At 38.5% G+C, this 14,061-nt stretch overlaps 3 protein-coding genes across 4 annotated transcripts; 1 reads left to right on the top strand and 2 right to left on the bottom strand.

Annotated features, from left to right (window-relative positions):
- Window positions 1-385: 385 nt before the first annotated feature.
- LOC149618726 (lactosylceramide 4-alpha-galactosyltransferase-like) lies at window positions 386-2,058 on the bottom strand. Its single transcript, XM_089855758.1, has 3 exons — window positions 1,965-2,058; window positions 1,467-1,881; window positions 386-938 (listed from the first exon to the last, which is right to left on the bottom strand). The coding sequence occupies exons 1-3, from the start codon at window positions 2,056-2,058 to the stop codon at window positions 386-388; spliced, it is 1,062 nt and encodes a 353-aa protein (XP_089711884.1).
- Window positions 2,059-4,443: 2,385 nt separating this feature from the next.
- Window positions 4,444-8,932, bottom strand: LOC149618725 (uncharacterized). Of its 2 annotated transcripts, none has more exons than XM_089855621.1 (3): window positions 8,768-8,932; window positions 5,929-6,497; window positions 4,444-5,101 (listed from the first exon to the last, which is right to left on the bottom strand). In XM_089855621.1, exons 2-3 carry the CDS (start codon window positions 6,478-6,480, stop codon window positions 4,526-4,528), a joined length of 1,128 nt encoding a protein of 375 aa, XP_089711747.1. In that variant the 5' UTR covers window positions 6,481-6,497; window positions 8,768-8,932; the 3' UTR covers window positions 4,444-4,525. The 2 variants fall into 2 exon arrangements, with proteins under 2 accessions (XP_089711747.1, XP_089711746.1); XM_089855620.1 differs by having other exon boundaries at window positions 5,929-6,574; window positions 8,768-8,931.
- Window positions 8,933-8,979: 47 nt separating this feature from the next.
- Window positions 8,980-10,983, top strand: LOC149618724 (uncharacterized). The gene is made up of 2 exons (XM_089855623.1): window positions 8,980-9,304; window positions 10,445-10,983. Exons 1-2 carry the CDS (start codon window positions 9,292-9,294, stop codon window positions 10,945-10,947), a joined length of 516 nt encoding a protein of 171 aa, XP_089711749.1. The 5' UTR covers window positions 8,980-9,291; the 3' UTR covers window positions 10,948-10,983.
- Window positions 10,984-14,061: the final 3,078 nt, after the last annotated feature.

Raw genomic sequence — 14,061 nt, 5'->3', positions numbered from 1 at the left:
GGGCATGACACTGAGCTAAGAGATAGAAGGGTATGCCGTTTGCATACGTAGTACTGCCATTACTCTATAGAGCCCCTCCCTCCAACACGTAACGAAAAGTTCAAATTATCTTATTGGCTCACTTAAACTACGTTTTGATGACGTTGCTGACGGGGACGGCGAAATATACGTTATTCCTTTTTACCTCTGTCGCTATGACCCGCCTCTTCTTTCATACCCCTCTTCCCGGGGAAGGGGGTCCGGGACTTTGACGCGCGCCCAGATTACTCTGTTCTCCATTCCTACTTCTAAAATTAAATCTATCCCTCAAAGTACATTTTCATGGGTCCCACTGGTCCCATCTAAAGCTTAGATAAGTAGATGAGAGAGACATTAGATACCCATTTTAATTCAAGGTAAAATTTAATGTTGAGTTTTTAATTGGAACAATAAATTCAAAATTTGATATGATAGAGTATATTTTAGGACAACTGAACGACATTAAGTGAACAAAAGGTGATTTTACACCTTTGATTACGGGCATCATTCCGACCATGTGCATTCTCGCGTGATGATGGTTTCCTAATCCTTCGCCGTAACGGCGTCCAAAGTTGACATCACCAAAATACGGGATTACAAATCGAAACGAATTAACTTTTGTATTGTTACTAACTTCCACTTTGACGTCACAATCGCTCTTTAGCACATCAGGAATAGTCAACGCGTAGGATTCAATGGTTACTTCTTTGCCCAAACAATAAATTTCTGCCGCAGTCCATAAGAGCTTCGGCCCATTTCTCAAATAATCGGTGGGTACGTATTCGGACTCGAATCTCGAAATAATCAAGTCGAGAACAGGATGTCCTGGACTTTTAAATCCGAAAAAATGGTTTTCAGGCAAGTAACCTCCATCTGACGTCCGTGATAATGCAATAAAGTTATTCGAAAACTGAAGTGCTCTAAAAAATAATTTTATTATTTGTGCAACAACACATATTGGAAATGATGTTACCATAAGTATGATACTACCTTTACTTCGTAATGCTTGACACTTACTGAGAGCTAGTGCGAGAACGACAAGGGAGAATTGACTACACTCGGTTAATTTTGCAGTCCATCTTCCTATTTAGTCAGTATACTAAGCCATTGACAGCGCCTCATCAGGCGTCGCTTTACGAGATTCAATGACGTTTCACCGACGTCTTTTCATCACAAGCTCTCAGCAACCAGTGACAAACTATCAGGGATCCATGTAATTTGAGAAGCAGGAATAGAGAACAGGGTAATTTGGGCGCTCGTCAAAGTCCACGACCCCCTTCCGCGGGACGGGTGTATGAAAGAAGAGGCGGGTCATAGCGACAGAGCTAAAAAGGAATTGAGTATTTTTCGCCGTTCCCGACAGCAACGTCATAAAAACGTTCTCTATTCCTGCTTCTAAAATTACATGGATCCCTGATCATATCTTATGAACTTGTGATATTACTTACTTCAAGAAATATACATCGAGATCCATGTAGATTCCACCATTTTTATAAATGACCGCGTATCGCAATGCGTCGGACAAGTGTTCCAATTGATAAGGACTTTTACTTCGTTCAGCGCTAAGGTACCATTTCTCTAACTTTGTGTCAGACAATATTTGAGATACGTTCATTTTCTCGATTTTGAAGTTATTATAAGACAATAATTCTTTAACGGTTCGAGATTGCAATGTCGTTTCATCCATACCACGCATAAGGAGTACAACATCCATGTTGGAATTCAACTTAGCAGCGCACTCTAATGAACACGCTTGTACGTAGTTAAGGTCATTTTTGCTGGATGTTTCTAAAGCGTATATCCTCGTTCGATTCTCTGGTATTGTTAACGATACCTCAATTTTGATTCGATTTAAGGTGGTTTCTTCAGATACACGCGTGAGAATAAAAGTTCAAATTTAAGAAGTGGTGAATGATTTTAGAAAAGTAAAAACCATGAAAACATACCATTATTAACGGTCATCAAGTATAGTATAACGATAAAAACAATGATTGTTAACAAAAATATCGTTTTGGGTTTGAAATATCGGCGTACTTTCATAGTTCTAACTGAATCTTTTTAATACAAACCAATTGAGGATTATCGGATGGCAATACGAATTATTTTTACCCCTCTGAGTGACGATGACGTCACGGAGAGGTATTACACCGGACGTGTATGTGTGTGTATGTGTATGTATGTGTGTCTGTTATATGTATGTGTGTCTGTGTGAATCAAGCCGTGACTCTGTCCATGACCGTGTTCACAGTTTGCAAATAGGAGCAAAGGAGTGTACCGAATTCACGGCTTACAGAAATTTGGAAAATCAATATCTAAGTCAGCTATCTAACTTAAGTTCAATCCACACTTCTATTGACCATTATTTCTTCATCAGCCTAGTTTGCATTCCATTCCACATGGACACCAATCTGTACTCATAGTATTCTAACACCAGCATCTTCTGGTCTTGGTCTATCCTACATAGACGCCAATCTGTACATATTGGCTTCTAACACCACCATCTTCTGGTCTTTGACTATCCCACATAGACGCCAATCTGTACTTATTGGCTTCTAACACCACCATCTTCTGGTCTTTTTCTATCCCTCATAGACGCCAATCTGAATACCACCATAATTGGTCTCTACTTCTTCATCATCGTTAGGGTTAACGCAAAGCTCGGGCCCAGTGGATTCCCTACAAGGTGACTTTCCATACAAACTCCAGTTTGGAGATATTATACGTGCACTTATAAATCCCGTTCACTAGCCTACGCCAAGCTAAACCCGGAGTTCAGGAGGAAAGTCACCTAGTAGGGGATCCACTGGACCCGCGCTATGCTTTAGAATATACGCGGCGATCGGCTATAGGGTGACGAGAAATTTCTAGCCTACCAATTTGTTTTAATTCAGCACATGCTTACTAAATCTCTCGACTCGGAGTAGTATTATTTTGGTATCCTCAACTTGTCGTGTTTACGATAAACAAAACAGGTGTTTGTTTTTTAAGGTTACTGCACTATGTAAATAATTTCGAGCTTTGACTCTTAATAATCAAAGGCATATAGAAACAACAGTGTGTGTGTGGCACTATAGATTGGATAATCTTTCGTAGTGCACAGTATGATATTTACAACGTGAAGTGTCGCTTACAAAGTCGACCAATCAGCGCTCTACTTTATAATGTTGCCTCTTACCTATCTATCCAATGAAAGTAGCTCGTCTTTCGATTCATTCGACGTATTTGAAATTTTTTAGTTATTGGTGATTATAGATTTCGTTGTGCAAAGCTGGTGGTAAATGCATTTCGGTTTTTCCGAGTACTCGCGTTGGCATTGAATTCATAAGCAAGATTTCCCCAACATATAGACTCAGAGGCCCAGGCGACGTGTTCTTTACGTTACTGTCTCTTTTTATGTTATTTTTATTTACCTTTCATAGTAACAAACAGTTAGCCACGCATCACTTCGGTTCAAACGTATCTAAATATCCTGTACACCTATTACCATAAGTTTATAAGATATGTTCCATAAGTATGACACTACATATACTTCGTAATGCCAGAGACTGGCTGAGAACTAGTTCGAGAACGATAAGCGAGAATTGTCTACACTCGGTTACGCAGTTCATCGTCCTATTTTGTCTGTACTAAGCCTTTGACAGCGCCTCACCAGGCGTCGCTTTACGAGAATCTATGACGTTTCACCTACTTCTCTTCATGACAAGCTCACGTACAGTAACCAGTGACAAACTTATGGAATATATCTTATGAACTTTTGTAGTAGGGGTCCATCCGTAGCTGTGTTTTGTTATATAGTAATGCTTTGACAAGCTGTTTTGATAAAATATTTTGGGAAAAAGACATTTTGTTGATAACAGGGCTCCCATCTGGTCTCTAAAATACCTAAAAGTCTCTACTTTTTGGGTAGGTCTCTAAACCACCCTAAAATCGCCATTTGGTCTCTAAACCACCCTATTTTCAAAAATTCCCGGTTTTTAATATTCCATCTAAAATTTTTTGCAACAGTAAAACTATTCTCACTCCATCCACAGGGAATTATTGAACGCTTTAACCTTTACAAATGACCTTGGCAATATCTCGCCAATTTGAACTATGTGTTTCCGGTTTTTCTCATTGGCTGGTGGAACTGTGTTTAGAAAGTAAATTCGTCTTGGCTCGGAGAGGTTTATTTTGGTTTCCCAACTATTTTTGTGATACTTCCGTACAAATAAAGATCTAATTTTGATTTTGAATTGGTCTCTATTTGGTTCCTATTTCCAAGAATTTGGTCCTTATTTTACCCTATTTTTACCTTGAAAGGTCTCTTTTTTCACTATTATTTTAAGAAATTTCTGTGGGAGCCCTGTGATAAAAAAAAAACGAAGATAAATAATTTTTAAACTGAAACATTTCAATATCTGATACATGGAATCAGTTATTGCACTGTTTTAGTCTTTGTCCACAAAGACACTTTTTATTATAATATTTACATAGTCGTTACAGTTTATGCTGATTAACAATTTACCATTTAATCATTTATAGGTAATTGCCACAATGACCTCTTCTTACACTCCAACAAAGCTTGGAAATAATGTTCATCTTGAAACAATAAGTCAATCATGTCGACTAAACGCTCATTCCCCAATAAGTCAACTTTGTAACTCAGAGGAATATGGTTCCAGAAATAGTGCAGGAAATTTTTCCCATAGTTTTTAACTAAATCTTCCAAATGTCCGTTTTCTTGAACGTTGACAACGTCACAAGCCAGGAAGTAATTACGACCGATACTATGGAATATCTTGTAGTAATCCCGTTTGGTCAGGATATGATTAGTGTCCATCAACTGTTGGTGAAGTTTCCAAAAGTATCGGCAATACGGTAATTCGGTGAACTTGAGCAAAATTTGGACGTATATCTTTTCGTCAGCAATTTGCAGTCGTTCTTCGATTATTTTGTTCATGAGGAAAATTAGGGCTTTGTAGTATTCTGCTGGGCGACCATAAATTAGTTGCACAACTATTTCTTCTTTTAGTTCTTTTGTCAAATCGACCCAAAAATATTTCAGGGCCGAAAATGAGGCGTATGCACCGAATTTTGCCGCATCCTGAAAGGTACGTGATTTTTTTGGGGAAGGATAAGTAAAACATAAGTTCATAAGATATGTTCCATAAGTGAAGGTGAATCCATGGATAAATAATGCGCGTGAAGAAATTTGTTTTCACGCTATAGGATAGGCAACTCCCTATCTCGAACAACAGCTTATTCTGTATATACTATGTTACAACATCGGTTGTCAGCACGCGTAAAGTTAGGTCTCTATGTAACCTAGCTTTGTGTGTGCTTACAAGAGACGTAAAGCTTCAGGATTTTCAGGATTTAAAATATCCGCTAGTTTTTTAGCTCGAGTGCACGGACCTCTAGGCCTTAGTTTCAAAAACGTGTGAAATTGCCTACAGCCTACTACACGTATTTAAAACTAAGGCCTAGAGGCCCGTGCACTCTAGCTAAAAAACTCGCGGATATTTTAAATCCTGAAATTCCGTAAGTTTTTCGTCTCTTGTCAGCACGCACAAAGCTAGGTTACATAGAGACCTAGCTTTGCGCGTGCTGACAACCGATGTTGTAACAGAGTATATTCAGAATAAGCTGTCATTCGAGATAGGGAGTTGCTTATCCTATAGCGTGAAAACAAATTTCCTCACGCGCATTCTTTATCCATGGTGAAACGTCATAGATTCTCGTAAGCGACGCCTGGTTTTGGTGCTGTCAAAGGCTTAGTACAGACTGAATATGAAGATGTACTGCAAAACCGCGTGTAGTCGCACAATTCTCGCGTAGTTCTCGAACTAGCTCTCAGTATGACTAACATTACGAAGTATAGGTAGTGTCATATATACTTAGGGAACATATCTTATAAAGTTATGAAATTACTTGTCGTAATTTGGATCTTTGAGATTTGTTTGCTCCATGAAAAGCGTTCCAATACGGAGTTAAAACGTGATCTCCAAATCCTCGTTTTAATTCTAACGCGTCATATCCGTTGGAACGATACGGATTAAAATGTCGACTTGTGTAGTCGGTTAAGCAATGAAGGCAAGCCAAACGGAATCTAAGACCACTATCGAACTCTTGGCTTCTAACGATTGCTAGAGCCGTTTTCTCGCCATCGATATGACCATGGGCAGTCCATCGAAGTAAGGGTAACAATGACACGGTTGGCCGCAAAAAGTCATGTTCATCCAACCAAAACTTTAGCTCCCAGTTTAGAAATAGGAACGTGGAAACAATGTCCATTTTCATCTTATAGGGCACATTTTGGAGTTGGGTTTCAAAGTGCACCAGTTGCGAATAGGTTCGAGTGTCAGTAAAGCGCGAGTACTCCTTTGGAGTGTATTTTAGGTGGTATGATATCCATAAGGATTTGCTTATTTGGTGTATTGCTGCTTGACGCAAAGATGGTGGTTCTTCAAGCCATAGCGCCATAATTTGATGAATGGGCCCTATGAATTTATACAATAGAGCGATGGCAGTTCTAAGTATGCTAACGTCATGCCCTTCTATCTCTGAGCTCGTGTGGCTAGAAACATAGATAATAAAGAGAAGGATCGTAAGGTAGGCCTTCCGTAGTGAATAGCTCTTTGCCGCGCATGTGTGGGCGGCGGGGGGGCGCATGCCAAACTTCTGCGGTTGACTTCCGCTTATGTGCGGCACGAAGTTAGTACCAAAGCGCGGCCAGCTCTCCCCCGACCTTCTGATCCTGGTGTTTATTATCCATGTTAGAAAGTGGGAATTTACCCCGCCCCATTCCGATTAACGAAGTCTAAATATAAGCCTAACCAAACCAGTGAGCACAAAAATATTGCTCCCTGACCAAACCAAACATATTGCCGGCTTGCCCCCCGCCCCCTCGGTGTTATCCACCTACTGAGCGCGTACACCAGTATCCCCTCTTAGAAAAGCGCCCCCAGAGGAAGGGATATACAGCCTATATATAGCTGGTAAATTATTTGAATCGCTCTCATCTAGGGTTAGCTCTAGCGCGCAGCATGAACCCCTGGTTTCCCCTCTGTTACTCCTGCTCCCAGAATTTCCCTTAAGATTACTAATAGAGCTATCTCAGTAGCCTTAGTGTGACTTCACCTATGATATTTGCCCATAGAACCAAAGTGGTACCAAACATGGCCGCCCACTGCCATAGCTAAGCCCTGATGTTTTACTTAGGCACTGACGTCACAAATGAGATAGCTCTATTCACTATAATTTTCCTCGCAAACGGGACTACAACAGGCGACAAGTTTTTCCTATTAACAAGGCTACACTATACTACATAAAAATAATATCAAAAATAACTAAATGAAAAGGCTTAACAACAGACTGCCATATTCTTTAATAAGTTTTGAATTTAGCGCCATTTCTTCAATAGGCTAAGGCCTTCAGCAGTCTTGGAAATAAGGATTTTTTTGAAACTAGTCCTCGGGACCAGTGACCCCCAGCGTCTACAATATTAAACTGGTCCTTGGGACCAGTGACCCTATCCCTAATTTATTTTTTACTAATCCTATTGAAAAATTAAGGGAGTATTTCGTTGACGCACAGCCCACTCGATCGGGCTATAGATGCAAAATTATGTCAAAAATCAGAGTTAACTCTTAACATTTCCGTCCTAATTTTGAAAATACTGGTTGAAATCTTTTGAAATTTTAATGAGATTTGCAAAATAATGTTTGGTATTTTTGTGCAAAGTTTTTCTCTTACAAAGCTTTTTGTAACAACATTAAAACGAAAATGAACCATAATTTAATGGCTTAGTCTCAAACAGTTTAAATTTGTTTCTTTCAGCTTCACTGGTTCGAGTCTCTTGAAATTTTAGTGAAAGGCATATTTAAAGGTTTTAAATTATTGTGGAAAATTTCGAGCTTTTAAAACGAATAGTCCTTTTCCTAAAATTTCCCTAAGCGACTAAATAGGTTGTAGGATTATGCACAAGCACAATTTTAATGAATTTTTTGGAAGTGAATTGTTTCTTTGAAAACTTCGAAACTTTGCATCATAACTTAAAACCGTTCAATGTGCCTCTCACTAAAATTTCAAGAGATTCGAACAAGTGAAACGGAAAAACTTATTAAACCGTTCCAAGACCAAGCCCTTTAAGTAGGGCTAATTTTCGTTCTAATATTTATACAAAAAAAAAGAAGGGAAACTTTTCAAAATTTCCAAAACATAGCAAACGTTGTTTTTTCACATCTCTTTAAAATTTCAAGAGGTTTGCGCCAATAGTTTCAAAATTAGGGCAAAATAACGGTGTTCCTCCCATAGCCGGTCATGTTAAAAGCTGGCTCCTTGGATTTTTCGAGCGAAAAAGCTCAAAATTACCAACACGCGCTTTTACATAGGAAAAACATTGTGTGGAGGGGCTTCTATAATCTATAGCAAAGCGTGTGAAGCCAAAGCGTGATCGAGTGGGCAGTGGTTGTAGCAAGGAAGGAAAGAATTAGAAAATATCAAGGCTAGGAGACTATATCCATGGAGTAGAAATTTATAATGTCTAGAATTTTTAAACTGGTCCCTCCTGAATTTTCATAAAAATTCTCAATTAATAAACTGGTCCCAAGGACCAGTAACCCCCGGATTTTGAATAAAAAAACTGGTCCGAGCAATTAATAAACTGGTTTTTGACCTGTGGACCTGTGCTATTTCCAAGACTGGCCTTCAGCCACCCCAACATAAAGAATACAGCATGCAATTAATTTTTTAACAAAAAGTTTGTTACCTGGCTCCTTTGGTTTTTAATTTAAATAGTTTATGTTATTTATGAAGGGAAAGTACTAAACTATAAAACATAACATTTAATTCCTTTAAATTTCTTTGTTTATAAATACGTAAATTTTTATCAGCTTTAAATAGTACCAGAAACGTAAGCAGACTTCAGCCTCCAGGAACTTTGCCTTATATTATCTTGGATGTAAGCTGAACTGAACTGAATCGTTGTAGCAGTCGCCACTCGCCCGGGTTGACTTGTGTGGTGTTGTTTATTTTAATGAATTTTATTTCAAATGAAAATAGTGTCAAAATTTAGTTTTGAATTGATTGCACCTGTGCATAACACTAATAGATAAAAATACAATTTAATTCTAAGTAATAAAATTTAAAGTTTTCATAAATAGTAGTGTTATCACTGATGAGTTGATCATCAGATGTGATGAAGTAAGATAATAGTGCTGCTTCGGATCACCAAAAGATAGAGCAGTGATAATTGTAATTCACCAGAAGATAACAAACAACTGACGTAGAGTAATGGCAGTCCTACGTAAGTCAACAACCCGCCTTTATCTCTTTAGTGTAATATCCCCTACAGGGTGTGCATAGTGCAATACCCCTTGCATTAAAGCACACCCAGAGAGTGGGACACAATCCTTTCTCTACCGCCACTCTTCTATGCTGCAGAGTTGGCAAGGGCATAGCCTACAGCTCAGGCCAGCTTCTTTGTTCAAGCAGTTTTTCCAAGAACTAAGAGGCAATATGTCCAATGGTGAGGGCCATAGGGGATGCCAACCCATTTTTAGGAGCATTGCCCTATAGGGAGAGGCCCAAGGGGTGGCTTAAAGTAGCTCCTCCCCTTACTTCCAAAGTGGCGGCAAGCAGTACAGAGCGGTACCTGAGATAGCTCTATAGGGAGCAAACAGTTCTGACCCTGAAACGTCACACCCTTCTATCTCTTACTGTAGTTTCATCCCCCTAATTGTTGGAAACAGTATTCTACGCGCAAAAATTCCAACCAGAGAGGGACTGCGTGACGTCAGACTATCTCTTCCTCCTAGCCAGTTGTTAGCTCCCTATTGGTAGGTTAAATGTATTGGAAAGATGAAACCAATATGGGTATCAAAACAAGAGGATGTGACACGGAGGTCTTGCACCCATGGTTGGCAGTTTAAAACACCCAGCATAAGTTCGCGACGCGTTAGCGTGGACCTACTCCTCAGGTGAAATCTAGTGGCCACAATAGAGCTATCTCAGCTGTGACGGCAGTGCCTATTTAAAACGTCATAGACTTAGCTTTGGCAGTGGGCGGCCATGTTTGGTACCACTTTGGTTCTATGGGCAAATAACATGGGTGACGTCACAATAAGGGTTCTGAGATAGCTCTATAGTGAAGTTTTATTGAATGTTCACACACACGATGGTGCTAAAACTGAGGAATGCGATAGATAGCGCTGTAATCTTAGGCCCAAGTAAACTAAAACATAGTGGGTAACTTATCCTACCGAGCATGTCACACCCTCTTTTCGCGTCGTCAAGCCAGTTCCTCCGAGGTGCAATCGGTGTGAACTTCATTTCTACCTAACTTTACACTATGACATACACTTTTTTATATAAATACTACGCTCCTTACATATAAATCTAGTGTAAAGTAGTATTTCTCCCCTATTTGTTTTGCAATAACTTATAGGAAACGAATGGACTCAATGGAGCGAACCAGAATCGAGATTATTAATGGACCAATACGAAACGTACATGAAGAACGTAGGCCCCATGAAAGAATTCAAAAACAAAAAAGCAATGTGGTTAAAAATAAGCCAAGATATCGAAGCCATTCTGGGTCAAACAAAAAACTGGTCGCAATGTGAAACCAGATACAAAACTATTAAGAAACGAAAACGTTATGTTGATGGAAATAATAAAACGTCATCACGTTCAGCCCGAAACCTTCAAGAAGCAATTAACGAAATATATCCTTCCAACGATGATAGTTGCGAAGCGGAAGTGTTAAGGGGAATCAATAAGGCTATTATTAACAAGAATAATCAGAAATGCAATCCAAGAAAAAAGAGAAGTGACCCTTTATCAGCAACGCTGATTAAAATTCACGAAGCTAAAGAAGCCGGTAAAGAAAGAAGGCATCGAGAAAAAATGGAGTTGCTCGAAAGACTTTTCTCCTCCAAAAATGATTAAGACATTGATGAAACAATAAAGTTTGGTGCTTGAAAATTTAGTCTCCATGATTTTAACACACATTTGAAGTTAAAGAATATTTCACTTCTTCAATTACGCTTTAATGATTACAATACATAAAAGTTATGATATTGTAAGAGTGTTATATTTACATATGTAATTTTCTATCGATGAAAGTTAAAATAAACATAAATATTTCAATTAGGGGGGATTAGTCGCTGATTTCACTTGCAATTTGTAAATGAAAGAACGAACTATTTTTGTGCCGAAAATGTAGTCTCCATGATTTTAACACACATTTGAAGTTAAAGAATATTTCACTTCTTCAATAACACTTTAATGATTACAATACATGAAAGTTATGAGATTGTAAGAGTGTTATATTTACATATGTAATTTTCTATCGATGAAAGTTAAAATAAACATAAATATTTCAATTAGGGGGATTAGTCGCTGATTTCACTTGCAATTTGTAAATAAAAGAACGAACGATTTTTGTGCGGATTGCTATTTTTTATGAAAAAAAACTTGAGTATTTAAACATTTTCGTATTGAAGGAACACTTTAATGATTACCATACATAAAAGTTATGAAAATTGTAAGAGTGTTATATTCACATATGTAATTTTCTATCGATGAAAGTTAAAATAAACATAAATATTTCAATTAGGGGGATTAGTCGCTGATTTCACTTGCAAATTGTAAATAAAAGAACGAATGATTTTTGTGCGGATTGATATTTTTTTATTAAAATAAACGTAATATTTGAACAGTTTCTTATTGAAGGAATGTTTGCGCAATTCTTTCACGTTTTTCTTCGCCAAGTCGTTTAAGTAACGCATCGGCGCTTGTCAGAATCAGTTCATCGTTGTTGGTTTCAGGGTCGACAACGTTATTATTATCACGAATGAAGATATCATCCCATCCATCGTCCATGTCAATGCACAAATTGTGTATTACGCAACAAGCAACGATAAATTTCGACATTGTATCAACTCCGTGAGAATCCAATCTAGTTAATTGCTGAAATCGTTGCTTTAAAATGCAAAATGAATTCTCAATTACTACCCGGGTTGCAGCGAGAGCGTTATTGTACAGGTTTTGAGCTTCCGTAAGCGTCTCATCGTCTTTAAACGGAGTTAATATCCATTCGCGTAATGGATACGCGTTATCTCCTATAATGTGGAAATCTTTGCCACATATTTTTTCCAGTTCTTCGTTTATGAATGAAAGTTGCAAAATGCGCGCATCGTGGATGTTGCCTGGTGTGCCAGTAAATACGTCTAAATACCGTCCTTTGGCGTCACAAATACCTTGAAGGGTAATGCATGTTCTGTCATAGCGATCGGTGTATGTTGATTTTATCTGACGAGCTGGTGTACGTATGTTAATGTATGATCCATCTATGCAACCAATAACGCCAGGAAAACCCGCTATCTACATATATTTTATGTTAAAACCTCATAACACTATCTTTAAACCAGAAAATTTTGAGGTGGAAGTAAACCTCGAGTAAGCAAGGATAAATGATGACGGGAAACCCGTGGCACCCTAAACTCTCCCAGAGTGCCTCGCTCACACCCCTAACCTTCGATAGGCGATTGTTAAGTGCTGCCGCGTACTGCCATTGCACTTTTATGAGAACTAGCTTCTATTTTTAAGACAGAGGGGGCGTTCTTTACGATTTCGTGCTGTACGACCCTACCTAAACGCTGAGGATGCTGGGAGGACTTTGGTGCTGTTCCGTAGGTGGGGGTACAGAGGCAACGTTATAAGCATGGGAGTTACCACTCCTTCCACCTCTCCTAAGCGCTCTTGCTTTTGGCATAAAGCAAATGGCGGCTCCTGTGAAGCCCCTAGCATGCTAATTCATCATCAACCCACCAACTTTACCTTGAAAAAGGCCGGAACCAATCAAAAGTTCAGAACTAGTTCATGAGGCGGAGCTAAATTAGCCTTTGCTAAGCTTAGCGGGCCAGTCAACTCCACCCCTCGACTATAGTGGCATTTTTTTCAACTAACCCACAGCCGTCACTTGCTAGGCAATAAAAATTTGAGAAATATACGTCGAGAACAGATTGGACATAGATTTCTATTTTTCTAGCCACTAATGAGCTTACTCGAGGTTTACGCCCATCCCCTATAAACTTCTGTTAAAATGTACCTTTCTAAACTCTGTTTCCAATTTTTTTTTCTCTCTTAATGTTTTGGGGAATTGAATTAAATTTGGAGCGAGGAACAATAAGAAATCAACAACTCTCGTAATTTGTCTAAAGAGGGTTGATTCCGCTATTCCAAAGCGATTTGCTACATCTCTCATTCCACATTTGTTACCGGCAAACCTTTATATAAATAACACTTAAGATTTGCAGATGCAAAGGTACAGTGGGACACTGTCATACCACAAAAATGATAAAATTTGATTCTCTGCTGAGATTTGAGCTTTACCACAGTGTCTACGTTTTTTACTATAATAATCCGAGGCTTCAAAATCTGTTATTAATCTATAGCAAACATCGCGTTTTACCCGAAAGTGTTTTCTAAACTGAAAAAAAAAGAAAAAAAAAACAAACAAAAAACAAGTGAATAAACTAAAAGGATTACATAGAAGTGACATGGGAATTTCTTATAATAGTTCCAAGATACTTCGAAATGTAGGAGGAGCTTGTATTAATAGATGTCACCATGTTCCAAGATTCGTGAGCTTATCACTTTCAAGACTAAGGGCCTAAATATTATACATTTTATTGACTTCTTGCATGATAAAGAGTAATTTTGGTAGAGGGGGAGTGAACTATGCTCTATGGAACTGTATATCCCCAAAGTTGGGGTTAACTTTGTAAGAGAGAATACTCTTTGCCCCCCCCCGGAAGGGGGATATCACTAAGGTAAGAGATAATAAAGGCTTTTATTGGAGCAATCATTAAGGGATATGATATGACGTTGCCATATATGGGAAAGAAATTACTCTATTAAAGGTTTATAGTGCAGGAGAGTGCATTTGGTGCAGCTAGTCAAACTTTTAAAAATATTTCAGATAGGGGAAATGTGCGCCGAAGCATTTTTATCTTGCCCAGAAGTGAAAATAAAGATTCCCAGTGTTGCTTCTATTTT

This window comes from Phalangium opilio, unplaced genomic scaffold (assembly GCF_054372755.1).
Source record: "Phalangium opilio isolate 3A_F unplaced genomic scaffold, DU_Popi_V2 ptg000209l_1, whole genome shotgun sequence".
In the NCBI taxonomy this organism is placed as follows: Eukaryota; Metazoa; Arthropoda; class Arachnida; order Opiliones; family Phalangiidae; genus Phalangium; species Phalangium opilio.
The sequence above is the reverse complement of the archived record's forward strand: the minus strand, read 5'-3'. Positions and strand labels throughout refer to the sequence as shown.